Source organism: Colias philodice, chromosome 5 (assembly GCF_061535455.1).
Source record: "Colias philodice isolate Cphi_HAF_F1 chromosome 5, ilColPhil1 Martin Lab GWU primary, whole genome shotgun sequence".
Classification (NCBI taxonomy): domain Eukaryota; kingdom Metazoa; phylum Arthropoda; class Insecta; order Lepidoptera; family Pieridae; genus Colias; species Colias philodice.
In genome coordinates, this window is record NC_143090.1 from 8,094,860 (window position 1) to 8,107,003 (window position 12,144).

The 12,144-nt window shown below is 32.2% G+C and overlaps 1 protein-coding gene across 3 annotated transcripts; it reads left to right on the forward strand.

Moving 5' to 3' along the window:
* Positions 1 to 679: 679 nt before the first annotated feature.
* LOC149488539 (zonadhesin-like) lies at positions 680 to 8,273 on the forward strand. 3 transcript variants are annotated; one of them, XM_089695701.1, is made up of 8 exons: positions 680 to 759; positions 1,276 to 1,464; positions 2,063 to 2,251; positions 2,533 to 2,727; positions 2,963 to 3,130; positions 3,337 to 3,534; positions 7,617 to 7,806; positions 8,012 to 8,273. In XM_089695701.1, exons 1-7 carry the CDS (start codon positions 702 to 704, stop codon positions 7,802 to 7,804), a joined length of 1,185 nt encoding a protein of 394 aa, XP_089551827.1. In that variant the 5' UTR covers positions 680 to 701; the 3' UTR covers positions 7,805 to 7,806; positions 8,012 to 8,273. The 3 variants fall into 3 exon arrangements, with proteins under 3 accessions (XP_089551827.1, XP_089551828.1, XP_089551829.1); XM_089695702.1 differs by having other exon boundaries at positions 8,089 to 8,273; XM_089695703.1 differs by having other exon boundaries at positions 2,972 to 3,130.
* Positions 8,274 to 12,144: the final 3,871 nt, after the last annotated feature.

The following is a 12,144-nucleotide window of genomic DNA, read 5'->3' on the forward strand; positions in this document are numbered from 1 at the left end:
AAATATTTCAATAGTCTACGTAATGGATCGAATGTTATCTCTACTTTCTACAATTTGCGATTGAAATTTTAAGAAGCTCATTTAGGTAGGTTCGTTCAGAAGATTACGAAATATTAAACGGGTTCTTTTTTAAATTTTTAATCCTCATTCCAAAAAGCAAAGGATATTCTAAAATAGTAGCGTTGATATTAAATAAATAAATATTATAGGACATTATTACACAAATCGACCTCGTCCCACAGTAAGCTCAATTAAGGCTTGTGTTGTGGGTACCTACTAGGCGAAAATAAATATAATATTTAATAAATACATATACATATAGATAATAACACCCAGACCCAAGAACAAATAATTGAGTTCATCACACAAATATTTGCCCTGACCGGGGATCGAATCCGGGACCGTCGGCTCAGTAGGCAGTTACTTTACCACTGCGCCAACCGCGTCGTCATAATAAAAATATTGATTCTCTTTAGCATGATATTGATGATATTAACCATAATACCATCCATAGATACCTATTGGCTATATAAACGGCATTCTAATGAAAAATTTCTGTGAATCTAAAAAATAATTAACACCAAACCCGTTTATGATTGGTTACGACTGTTTTTGTTTTTTCAAATGATTTTATTGTTAAGGCGTAATATAAGCGATTATTTTATGAATATTAAACAGATATAACAGTGTCTGGTAGTAGAATGATCGTGTTTCTAGTTATATTTGTTTTTGGTGCGTCATTCACTTTTGTGAGCACAGGTGTGTTCATATTTTTTATATTTATTTTAATATTTTTTCATTCAAACATTATTATCATATTAAAATTAATGTTAAAATCGTGAAAAAATAAACGATTAATATAAGTACCTATTATTATTGATGTGTTATTGTGTATTCTTCTAATGGTTTATATTTAAGTAAGTTAACATGTGTAAATTTAATTTTATTGCTCATTAACTGAATGTCCATCGTTATTATAAAGTTATATATTCATATATTAGTTAGTTATATATTCATATATCTACCTATGTTCCAGCTTCTGTACCTATATTGTTTTGTTTTGTTGTGTAGTACCTACAAGCCAACATTGTTAATGAGGTAGTCACAATTTCGCAAGCAGATTTTCACAAATTGCGTAGATAGGTAGGTATTTATTTCAAACAATCAACCGATTAATATTTATTTATTTATTTATTTATTTACACAAAAAGATGTTCCTAAGTATGATGAACATCCATTTCAAAATGTCAGCACAAATAGAATATTTAATTCTAGCATCCACATGCGGATCAAACGAGGTATACGTAGACTGTCGGCAGATATGCCCGCCGCAATCTTGTAACATCTCCTACACGGAATACTCCTGTGACCCGCCTCCAGACTGTGAGCCTGGATGTAACTGTATTGAGAACTATCTTAGAGATGGAAATGGTGTCTGCATTAAGAACGAAGATTGTCCACCACGTAAGACTCTGTTAACTACATTAATCATATCTTTTACTAGCTTTCCGCTCGCGGCTTCGCCTGCTTTGTCTAAAACTTAATTAATTATACACTAAAACCTTCCTCTAGAATGAATCTATTAAAATAATCCGCATCACAATCCGTTGCGTAGTTTTAAAGATTGTACATAGGGATTAAGGGATATATTAAGCCAATAAGGCCACCCATTGCAAATAATTGTTGTTTCTTATGTTAAGTTTTTGTTGCAATAAAGTTGTTATACGTAACTGAGGTAAAGATACATAATAATATAAATATTGTGTTGTAGAATCAATCATTACTCCTTTTAAAACCACGAAGCAAATATTACATTCATCGTTATAAATGTATACTAAATTTAATGACCTTTATGTTTTTATTTTCAAAGAAGAGTACAAATTTTTAAAAGAAAACTTAAGTAGTAAAACCATAGAACAACATCTAATCGTTACAGTAATAGTTTATAATACGTCTATATGCATTAATGTGTCTTCAAATTACTACTAAACATACCTAAACTAAATGTTGAAACAAAAGGCTTTGAATCGTGCACTACTAAATTATTACACTCCTAATTTAGCACCACAACCATGTGGAGAGAATGAAATACAATCGGATTGCAAACAGACCTGTCCCCCGCAAAGGTGCGACTATGATCCTAAGAAATTAGCCTGCAAACCCGGCCCCTGCCAGCCTGGTTGCAATTGTATAGACGGTCATCTGAGGAATTCTGATGGTTTATGTGTAGCGAAAGATTCATGCCCTAAAGGTAAAGAACTCATTGTTTGCACTGTGTTGTAATAGCAGTTAAATCAAGTTAGCCATAATTTAACACAATCGGAATATTCTGATAGATGAGTATCTTACCAGAAACAACATATTATCATATTATTATCTATTGTTTTATTGGGCCTTACCAGCCTAACTTATACTTCCCTACCATCCATCCTTTACTATCTTATGAGAACGAAAAAGATCCCAAGTTAATGTACCTACGTACTACTTAACAAATCACACAAGAATTGACTAAAACTCTGTATTTCTTTTAAGCTCTTCCCGATTGTGGTGAAAATGCGACACCTGCAGTGTGTACAAAGCAGTGTCCTCCGCAAACTTGTGCCTCTTTGTTAGTTTCTACTAACAGACCATGTATACCTGGTCCATGCCGTAGAGGATGCAATTGTAAAGATGGATATCTCAAGGATGCTGACGGCAATTGCATTTTGAAGGAAAACTGTCCGAAGAGTATGTACTTACTTTAAATAAATTAAGCTTAAAATACAACATTCTCATTGATATTATAAATGCGAAAATTTGTTTATTTGCTGGAACGGATCTATTTACAATATGATTTTAATGTTTGGAGAAGTGATAGGGATTGGAGAGATACAGAATACTCATTGCTGTGGAGACATTTAATTCAATGATTTCTTCTGCAGTTACTATTTTTATTTAAATACATATATTTCAATTCTCTAAGACATTGCAGGTCAGGGTGAGTCGTTGGTTGGACAGGAGTATTTATGTGAATCCAGCGTAGCCTCCTCTTCCAGCAGTTCTTCTTCAGATACCAATTCTCAGAGCTCAACAAGCTCTAAGGATAATGCATACGTTGTTAACTCCGACACCCCTGCAAGCGAAACAGAAGGTATGTGAAAAATATTAATACTAGAGATACCTATTCAACAGTTTTCGGTTTACAATGTAAATTTTCTTCGGAAATAAGGTAACGATAATTCCATTTCTTTTTTTATCATTAGATTGGCAAATGAATAAAAAATATCAGCAGTTTTAGCTATCTATAAAAATTCTCTACACAGTGCTCTGAAAAAACAAAACAAAAATTCTTTTCAGGCACCAATAACTGTCGGCAGAATGAAACATACGTGTATTGTAACGCTGGATGTCCAACGAACTACTGTCCCACTGATGATGGAAGGGGGATAATAGCTTGCAGTCCACCCTGGCCTTGTCCGCCCGGCTGCGCTTGCAAGGCAAATTATAAGAGACTGAGCGTTGACGATAATAGGTGCATTTTGGCATCGGAATGTCGTAAGTTCTTGTCCTTATGATGGAAATCTGATGTTTCCACACCGTATTCTTAATAGTATTTATAAAGTATGATGTAGGCCATTTCTAAAAAAGACTTACAATCAAGATAAAACTTACAACCAATTAAACCTACTTATACCACTTTAAAACATTAATATAAGTAAACAAAGATTTTTTTGGTAGTTGTATAAACCCATATAATATATTTATTATACCTACAGTTTCAAGGGCAATGAATAATAGGAATAATAGGACATTAATTCCTACATTCACTAGTAGATTTCATCTCTTGATCTGAGTAATAGCTTTATTGCTCAAAATTATGCATTTTCTAAATGTTAGCGAAGTCAAGGTGAATATACAGCAGACCAATAAAATATATCATTAATTAAGGTGATGAATTAATTTTTCTAACATTTACGGCCCTTTTTAAACCTTCGTAATTTTTATATTATTAAAGTTGTCGTGATGAAAATTCTTGACAAGAAAGTTCAATAGTAACACAATACGTCTACCGTTTTAGAAACATGATTCCATGATATTTTCTCGATAGAAAAAAAATACAAAGTTCTCATTGTTATTTTTTTATAATCTCTGGCATCTTCAAAATAACAAACGTAAAGTTACGACTTTTTGGATATTAACTTTAAAATATACAACCTATACGTCTACCGATTTAGAATTTTGAAATATGCGATGGTTTTGAAATAAACAAGAAATACTTGAAATTAGCGCGCGACCAGCCAATATAGCGAGAGCCGCCCTGTACCTTCCTACCCCGATCGCTGCACGAGTCATTCCCGCTACGGCCGTCACACGGGGAACTTGTGTCGCTCGCGCAATCGTAAAAAAGGGTGACAACACGATAAGACAAAATGAGACAAATGGGGACAATAAAGAAAATAAGAAGAAGAAACATAAAGGTTGGAGGAAAAAGAATGCTTACAATTGGAACAAATTAATGAAGTAAGTTGGTTTTATTTTAAATTTGATGATAATTGTATTATAGACGATGTTTGATATGTACCCCTGTTTTAAGTACATAACGAATGTGTAAGGTTTTTTCATTTATAGCATAGATAATCTTTTCAGAAATCCGGAATCCAGAAGGAAAATAAACCCACTGATTTTTCACAATGTGTACCCACTCCTTCGTTAGTACCTTTATTCAGTCAAAAATGTATGTTATCAACGCTCTACTGGTTTTATCGCATGATTCCATTTTTAGCAAAAAGCAACAAAGTGCAAAGAAATAAAAAATCATGGTGAACTTAGTGGAAGTATGGCGGACATAATATGGAACAGGGGCTCATTGGAGTAGTATTATATTTAAAAAAAATACGAAAAAATTTCAAGAATTACATTTCTTAGTAGGTGGTAGATAAGTATGTTGTATAAAGAATTTGATGTTGATATTTATTTCATTTATACTTACTACACCTGTGCGGGAAATTGCTTAGTACTAAAACAGGTTTATATTCATATTTACATAGTAATGTGAGTTTTCATTTCGAAAAATTTTGTGTAAGTATATTAAATTGAGTTCCTGGGTGATCTGGAAACACAATTGGGCCCGGAAGATGGCGCTGCAGTCACTCCTCCTAATCACATGAACCGATTTGGATGAATATTTGTGTGCACATTTCATTGTTGTGTGATGATTGGTTGATTCGTTTTCACATTAGCTAATATTATGTATTTTTGTTGTAAACTTAATTTAATGTTTATAATACATTATTATTGGTATAAATAAGCCAGTGTTCGCCTCACATTGCTGTACCTGCCTACCTACCCTACCAGGGCCTAACTTTGTTCTGGCTATTTTATTTTGATTATTTGTAATGAATAATTACAATTATAATAGAGTGCAAAAAATAAATACACGCGTCAATATATTTTGTGTTTTTTTTAAAACAATTTTTTTATTTAAAAAAATATCATTCCGACCGCGGCTTTGCCCGCGTGGAATTAGGTTATATCGTGAATCCTGTTTTATCCCACAGAAGTGTTCAGTTCGGATAAAAAGTATCCTATGTGTAAATCCAGGCAATTAGCTATATTTTATCAAAATTGGTAATGTAGTCTTGACGTGATTAAGTAACAACTAACAAAAAAATATACAAATTAACATCCAAAGTTTCGCATCAGTTTTACTGTATTAGTGATATCTTCCACTCTTGACTTTGACTGAGAAGAATTAGGGTTTATAACTTCTTTCAGAAATAGTACCTTTCATTTCTGGGCATGATGTAATATCTACGTCAGCATCAAATTCTATCTAAATCAATTCAGTAGTCCGCGTTATTGAGTACCATTTCATTTTTTCAGAGTAACAATATTTTTTGTTATTTTAAAGATTATTTATAACCTGTACTATTTTGTAATAAAGTAAACATTACGAAATATGTAATAATAATTATTAATAATGTCTAAGTAGTTGTTAAAAAGAAGATTATTTGTTTATAAGCAAGAAAATAAAACCAATGAATCAACAATTAAATAAATGTATAACAATATTATAACTGTATGACGACTCCATACATGTTTGTCCCGAGTCGGCCAGCGGCAGCGCGGCGAGTTTGCAAGAATGACTTCGCGCACACCCGCGTTCGCGATAGCGAGCTATTAGACTCCGCCCGCCAAGCAGTGGATTTTTTTTTGTGTATCGTCTTAAATTACCGACCGTTAAACGGTTAGTGGCAGTAATATTCGAAGCGCATTACAGCAAAGTTACTCCCACCGGACCGAGATATTGACTTAGCTGTTGTAAAGCGTTTAAATTCAACTTCCAAACTATGCTTTAGCTAACAACTCTAGGAAAATTATTTTATTACCCAACCGCTTATAAGAGGGCAGTATTGTGAAAGCGGTCTCATTAAATAGTATACAGTTTGCAGTTTTTTAAGAAATCAAAGAACACGCTCGGTGCTACTCTTTTCAACTATAAAACCTCTCGCAAAAAGCTTTTTAATGTAATAGACCGGGAGATACTGACACAAAATTTCGAGTCATTTGTAACAGGATGGCGGTTCTACAGGGTTCTTAGTACGCAATGACAAAAAGAAAAACGATGGTGTGAACGCTGGTACCGGCGGCTTAGTCGCGTGGGCGTTAGTCGAACTCGTCGGAAAAATAGCGAAAGTCAAACGATTTGTAACACAAAAATTTTAGAATTTACTGATAGCCCATAAAAAAGAAGTAGGCGGTAGTGTCATGCCATACTTTTCCGGTGTGACTTACAGCCCGCCATACCGACGCGAATGTGTTGATTTAAATAAAACAATTATTCAACCATTTGTATCAGGCTAACTTTTGCACAGGTAACCATCGTCGTGCAGCCATTGACGAAAATCGCCATGCCATACTTTTCGGACGCTTCCAAATGGTCGCCATACCGCCGAAAATCTGCAAAAAATTTTTATTTCGCCAAACTTTTTGTACCAGTATTGCATTTGGATTTTTGGAGAGTATTTGATAAAATGTGACCATTATTATATTTGCCATACTTCTAGTAGGGGGAAAAAGTGCTGTCATACTTGAAAAATTAATTTAGTATTAATTTATATAAGTGAAGATTTCCAACACCTAGATATAGCCATACTGTTACAAATCGTTTGACTTTCGCTATTTTCCGACGAGTTCGACTAACGCCCACGCGACTAAGCAGCCGGTACCAGCGTTCACACCATCATTTTTCTTTTTGTCATTGCGTACTAAGAACCCTGTAGAACCGCCATCCTGTTACAAATGACTCGAAATTTTGTGTCAGTATCTCCCGGTCTATAATGATAAAATAATATTTCAATCTGCCAGAATATTTAGAAGTCTAGATGGTCACGAAGTTATGTTTGTTCCCTTATTTATTATGTGATGTAATCAATTTACAATAATCCATGCAAAGATAATAATGTTATGCTAGTTTTGATTTTATCCATTTTATCATATCTACCTATTATAATAATGATTAATTACTCAAATCGACATGCATGATCGCATTTCAAACATCTGATTTCTTTCAAAGAAGCGAATAAATAACAGATCGACTTGTAATAATTGACTTTAATAAAAAAAAATTCCAACAGCTCCAGTGACCTGTACAAGGCCCCACGAAGTGTGGTACCCCTGTCCAGCACCATGCTTCTCGGATAGCTGCCGTGATATAGGTGTAGAGAGAGAATGTTATAGTTCGGGCTGTGAACCACAATGTGCCTGTGAAGAGGGTTACTATAGAAACGATAGTGGGGACTGCGTTTTGCAAGAGAATTGTTAGAGGTAATTATATTATTATATTAGCTACGTTTAGAAGTGTTCGTAGGAGCAAATATTTTGGGTTCGAATATGCTGATGATAAGATTTTTACAAATTTTAAATTAAGTTTTCAGTTTTATCAACTGTCCCTATTGCTAAATTTTATTAAAAATTAAAATGTACTAACTCGATTTGTTTTTTTTTTTAATGACTGTATTATATTTTTCAGACGTTTCAGACATACCTACACCTGAAGTATACTTGAAAACGATTCAGGTTTAAATTTAAAACAAAAAATAATTATAGTTTTGTATTCATTTACATCCTTTTGTTTGTGAACAATAAAGACATTGTACAAGTTCTAGCAGTTCAAGGCTAGGTACATAATAATTGATATTTAAAAAATATTAATCGACCATTTTTCTTTTCCATTATTTTCACTACATTACCTACATTTAACCGAATTTGTATATTAAATGCTAATTATTTGTTTTGTTTGTTTCATTACGTTCATATTTACTTGTGTTTTCGTATTTTAATCTATTTTAAAGCATCAGTCATTGTTAGATATTACAGAATATCTACTTGAATGGGAAATACTGTATCTTATTTATTTATTTATTTATAAATACTTTATTGCACTTAAAGATAACAAAACAAGAAATACAAACACTTAAATATAACTTACACTAAGTACAATTGGCGGTCTTATCGCTTAGAGCGATTTCTTCCAGACAACCTTTGGTACAATAGAGGAATAAATACCAAAATACATAAATGGGTAGTGCAATAATAACTATGATAAAGGATACACATACATATTATATATATTGTGATATAAACTAAATAAGTAAAAGGGAATAGAGATTCAAAGAAAAATACCATACTAAAATAATACATAGTAATTAATAATACGTATATAATATAAATAAATTTTATGTACGGCTAACACTGAGAAAGTGAGATTTAACCATACATTTAAAACTATTTGGTGACTGAGCATTTTTGATAGAGTCAGGCAGTATCTTATCTTTAGCAGAGTATCTTACCAATTTCATCTTAATATAAGAATTAAGGAACCTAGGTAAATTAATGTAACTATATAAAAATTCCAATAGTAGGTACACCATAATTATATGACACAAATTAACAGGAATACACCGTGACAATGCTTTTGACAATCTGTAGGTATGGTAGGCAAAGAAATGAAATCATTAATTTATACTATTAGTTTCTTTATTACTGAAAGGATATTACAATATATAATAATTACCTATTGCAACAGTAGTATTAGTACTGTTTCTACAATAATAATATTAAATTGCAAGTTAAATTTTAAATTAATTAGTATTGTGGAAACTTACAATGTTCTTCGATTTTTTATGTGTATTTATAATGTTTATCGATAGATTCTCTGTAGTTAAAACTAGTAATCTTGGAGAGATAGAATGCGTACTTATCTCGCGTCAGAACGCTAACCTCACGGCGCGCTATGACGACGAATTGTGTTGCATTACGCGGCATACCGACAACTTTCATTCAGTCATTACACTTATTGCTTTCTTTGCCAACCGTACCCTCAATTCCATGTCAAATCGTTAAATGTATACGCACTGTACGTGTGGCGGTCAATTATCCACAAATTTAAAGCTCTTTTATCCGCACAAGTACAAATTAAATCGGATTCATCTGATGCTCGCTTTGTGTGATATGAATTCACTAAAACCGCGTTAATTAATATCAATATATGGAGTAATTGCAATTACGCCGTATTAATGTTACTTATCCGAAAATTGGTTAAATTATACCTATAAACTAGAACCGATCGTAGTTATTTTTATGTACCTACATCGCCATGACCTTTCATTTCCTTCTATGTATTACTAGATACATAGAAGTATGTATTTCTATATATTCATATTATGTAGGTATATGTTTCGCCTACTATACAGTTCCTATAACTACGTACTTAATTGTAATCAACATCAAAATGTATTGTCGGCTCTTGTAACTTTTTTTTTATTCCATATTTATTGAAATTAACTGCAAGTCATAGTGATTACAGAAAACAGATGCTATTTCCAAATAACTTTGTTTGAATAAAGGTCATCGTACGGTAAACGAGCGTGTAGGTCACCAGTATAAGGTAGATAAAGGTCAGTTAAACCAGCGTACAATGTGGGAGTCAAAATAATTATAGCACTCCTGTTTTTCATAGGTAGTTAATTTAAAGAAAATCACGATGATTAACTAATCATATAGGTTCATTTAATTTGAAGTTGGAAGCGTTTAGCGTTTGAAGCGATACTATTGGTTAATTATTACAAACACATTCCTCGCTACACATCCTCGTACATTATTTGTGGAAAAGCACCCTTATCCACAAAGAAATATAATATTATGCACAGATAATATTATACGAATATGATTATATAATAATAGATTATGATATAGATATTTCTGTTTATCAATCAACCCCGTTTATCAAAACTAACATAATAAAATAGCAACAAAAAAATCTATCCATTGGTTCCCACTGTAAACTGTCTATAAGGAAAACACAATAAATTACTAGAAGCGTATAAAACAACCTAAAAGTGTCTTCACCATTATCCCAAGAAACCAATAAAAAACTACGCAAACAAATAACGCAAAACTGTTTTAATTTTCCCAAACAAACAAAGCCGGGGTTTAAATCGAACGTAGGAACAAGTAAATAGAATAAGAGGATTTGAAAGGAAATCCGTTGGAGGTTGAAAGAAAACAGAAACAACTACGGAAAATTGGAAGGAGCCGAAGCAAAGCACCGTATTTTGAGTATTACCTACAACTTTACAGGATTTACCGAATCGAAACACTGCTAATATTTTTTTAAATTGATTTTATTGTGTTCGATTTGAAAAGAAGCACTCTGGAAACTGTCAAGGAACATTTGCTTTACAGGTTATATAGATTTTTTATTGATGAAAAGCGTTGCCTGTAGGAGACGTCAATTCAAGAGACTGTAATTATTGATCACACTAAATACAAGCGAATATACCTACCTATTTCTTGTAATCTTTTATCACAGAAAATGAAAGATGAAATTAACTTAATGAACAAATAAACGTTTAGTGGTAACGATGTCACAGACAGACAAACTGATAAAAATATATTCATATTATGTTTAATTTAAGTCTTCCTGACAAGTAAACAGATTTTTTTTCCCGTTCAACACTTGATAGACGATAAGGAAAAGCAAATAACTTTAAGAGGAAAATAGATATAAATATTATAGTGTGGGTTTAAAAAAACTTCTGATTGTTTCAATGGATGTACCTATAAGTTTAAAGGATAAACATTTTTATGATTCATAGGAATTGTTTTTATATTCATATAGTTTAGAATAGGAGATAATATTTTTTCACAATGCGAGTTTTTTTTTTAAGAGTCATACAGTATACAAATATAACCAATAATGAAATCCTCTATGTCGTTAAATACTAAAATTAACTACAGACATAGGCCATTTAAATAAATCACTAACCATAAATTTATACAAAACTAGCGGCTATATGCACAGAAAATTTCATGAGAATCGGTCCAGACCATGTCCAGACGTTTCGGAGGAGTATGGCAACGAAAACTGTGACACGATAATTTTATATATTATTACGCTAATTCTGCTCACTTCAATGACAAAGTAATTAGTACCTACAGATAATTAGGTATTTATTTATATCGTGACTAAGTTTTCTCTTAATGAAAAGGACTAATTGGCTCACTAGTTACGCCGATAAAATAAATAGCACTAATGAGGTAAACTAGAGTATTGTCACTATATACTAGTTATTCGTGTGACAGTACTCGTCTATTAAAATAAATTAGGTAATGTTGGTTACTTTGTCCTATTAATTAGGCTGTACAACACTACTGATAACTTATTTTGTCTTGTCTTCGTGTCATAGTGTTAAGAGATATTATTGGTAATAAGAAACAAGGTTATAGAATAAATAGTGAGTACAGAATGTGTTTTATTTGTAGAGTTTTATAGCCTCATCTAGCCTTAAAAATACTCTTGCAGTTTTTTGCGAAAAATTATCACAAACAATTTGGAATTTTACTGCAAATCAACTTCGGTAGGTATATGAATATTCTAATGATGATTAAATATGATTAGATAAAATTGATGAAGCATGGATAATTGACTCTAGACAGCAATCCTCCTCGTCTAATTTTTCACATTTTGTATAGAATAAGCCTAATTCCAAAAAAATGGCAAATGTATGCAAGATTTCACGGTAATGATTTCAATATGACTTAAACAAATAAGAAAGACAAACATATACATAATTAATTACATAGTTAAATAAATAAGTAGGT